Below are 2323 nucleotides of genomic sequence, written 5' to 3'. Positions count from 1 at the left end.
AACGGCGTGGTCTACAGCACCAGTGGATCAGCCCAGAATACGCGAGATCACGAACGCGAGGCTCGTGCCCCCGGATCAGCTTTTGGCTTTGTCTAATACAGTATCCTCCCCCCTCCTCTGCGCGAGAAGGGGAGTTGAAAACGCACATGGATTGGAAATGATTTCGTGACGGTGGGCGTGAGGGCTGCAGTCGAACTGGTTGAACTGTCCGAGAATAGGAAGGCACGCTTCAGCCGACGAGGTCGATGCGCTCCTCTCTATTCCGGACCTTGACCTTGAAGGACGTTGCATTGCGCTCCAGTTCCTCGAAGGAGCCATCGTAGGGTCGCTGTAGGGGCTTCCGAACGGTATCGCACCGGACGAAGACGCACTTGGCTTGAGCAAGGCCGGCAGGATAATAAGTGGGGTGCGAAGCGGAAACCCTGGTGGCAACCGGGCGAAGCAGCGACATAATTTGGCGCAACCTGTCAACGAATTCCACTGTAGGCGTACGATCATGCGTTACAGGTGAAAGGAAATCCTCTGGCGAGCGCAAGGTGGCTCCGTAAACTAACTCTGCCGTGGAGCACTTCAGATCCTCTCGAACGACGCTGCGAAGACCCAGAAGGACGAACCGAATGATCAACCCAATTGTTGGGGTCGGGGTATGCGCGAAGGGCGGACTTGAGTTGGCCGCACGATGATATGGCGTTGTTTTGAGGTGGGTGCAACCGACAGCCGGGTAAGATGATGGAAAAGGTGGGACTGGGGTGATTCGAAGTGGCACACCGAACCGGGCGACCCAAACCGCGACAAATGCCCTCGCGACAGTTTCTGCGGTACTGTATTTTGCAGGAATGGCTTCGATCCAGGGAGAGAACCGGACGATGATGGTAAAAATATACTTCTTGCCGTGGGACAGAGGTAAGGGACCTACGAGGTCGAGATGCATATGTTCAAATCGAAAGTCTGCATAGGGAAGTGAACAGGTTGGCGACTAGTGTGGCGGTGGATCTTGGAGGCTTGACATGGCACACAGGATCGGGCCCAGTCGCGCATGTCAGCACGCATACGAGGCCAAACGTAGCGAGAGCAGATGAGCCGCCGCGATGCGCGGATGCCAGGGTGGGAGAGGTTATGAAGGGGGTCGAAAACGATGCGGCGAAGGGAGAATTGCAGGTAGCGTCGGGGCTGTTCGGAGGACATGTCGCACCACCGATGATGCGCAGAACCGGGGAATGGGACGTGTTGTAAACGTAGGGAGTAGCCCAGGTGAGGCAGGGCGGACAACTCGGGATCACTGCCTTGAGCGTACGCTAGGTGATGAAGATCGAGGACTGTGTCAGAGGCAGTGATGACATGCGTGTCCGTAACACGGGACAATGCATTGGCCACGGGATTCGACGTGCCGCTTGTGTGGCTGATGTCAGACGTAAATTCCAGGAGAAATGATATCTGGCGTATGTCTCGGGGCAACAGGCTGAGCGGAAAGCACCGAGTAGGGACTTGTGATCCCTGTAAAGCGAGAAATCGCGGCCCTCGACACAGTATCGGAAGTACTTGACTGCTTCAAAGGCAGCAAGGAGTTCCCGGCCAAAGGTGCTGTAATGTCGATTAGTGGCGTTCAAAACTCTGGAGAAGAAAGTCAGGGGCGACCAACGGCCATTGACGAACTGTTGGAGAACCGCGCCAATGGCCACCTTCGAAACGTCGATCATAATGGCAGTATACGCCGATGGATGGGGATACGCTAACAAAGTAACTGTAGCCAGCGGAGTCACGTTTATCCGAAATTAGCTTGAGACCCGACGAAGAAGCTGACCCTTTAAATTACACCTATGGTTACTGAGGTCCGAAAGTATTTTGGGTGCACTAATTACTATAAGCATATTTAATTACAGTAGCTTAGTTGGCCTTCAGGAAGGCGGCGGAGGCAAAGAAGGTCCAAGTGAGGGCAGCATGGGGGTCAGCATGCTTGGACAGCATGTCAGTGAGAGGCTGGAGTATCGTAGCACAGTTGGTTAAGAATCGACGATAAAAGTTTATAAGTCCCAAGAAGTCGTGCAAACAGCGCAAAGTGGTGGGCTGGGGAAACCGTTAAATTGCAGCCACCTTGTGCGACAGAGGGCGAATGCCAAGCTTATCCACCTGATGACCAAGGAATTCCAACTGATGGACACCAAATTGAGATTTGGCGGTATTTAGGACGATGCCATATTCGGAAAGCCGGGCTAATAACTTGTGGAGGTGGTGGTGGTGACGTTTATTAGGAAAAGAAATCTGCAGCAGTCTGCGTGCTCAGAATAGTGGGAACAGTTCCATTTCCAAGGGAGGGGACGAAAAG

General features: G+C 53.7%; 1 protein-coding gene across 1 annotated transcript; it reads right to left on the bottom strand.

Moving 5' to 3' along the window:
• Positions 1 to 229: 229 nt before the first annotated feature.
• LOC135375615 (uncharacterized) lies at positions 230 to 931 on the bottom strand. The gene has a single exon (XM_064608287.1). The coding sequence runs from the start codon at positions 929 to 931 to the stop codon at positions 230 to 232; it is 702 nt and encodes a 233-aa protein (XP_064464357.1).
• Between the last annotated feature and the right edge of the window lie 1392 nt (positions 932 to 2323).

This window comes from Ornithodoros turicata, unplaced genomic scaffold (assembly GCF_037126465.1).
Source record: "Ornithodoros turicata isolate Travis unplaced genomic scaffold, ASM3712646v1 ctg00000907.1, whole genome shotgun sequence".
NCBI lineage: Eukaryota > Metazoa > Arthropoda > Arachnida > Ixodida > Argasidae > Ornithodoros > Ornithodoros turicata.
Note: the sequence above shows the minus strand (reverse complement) of the source record. Positions and strands in the feature narration are given on the sequence as shown.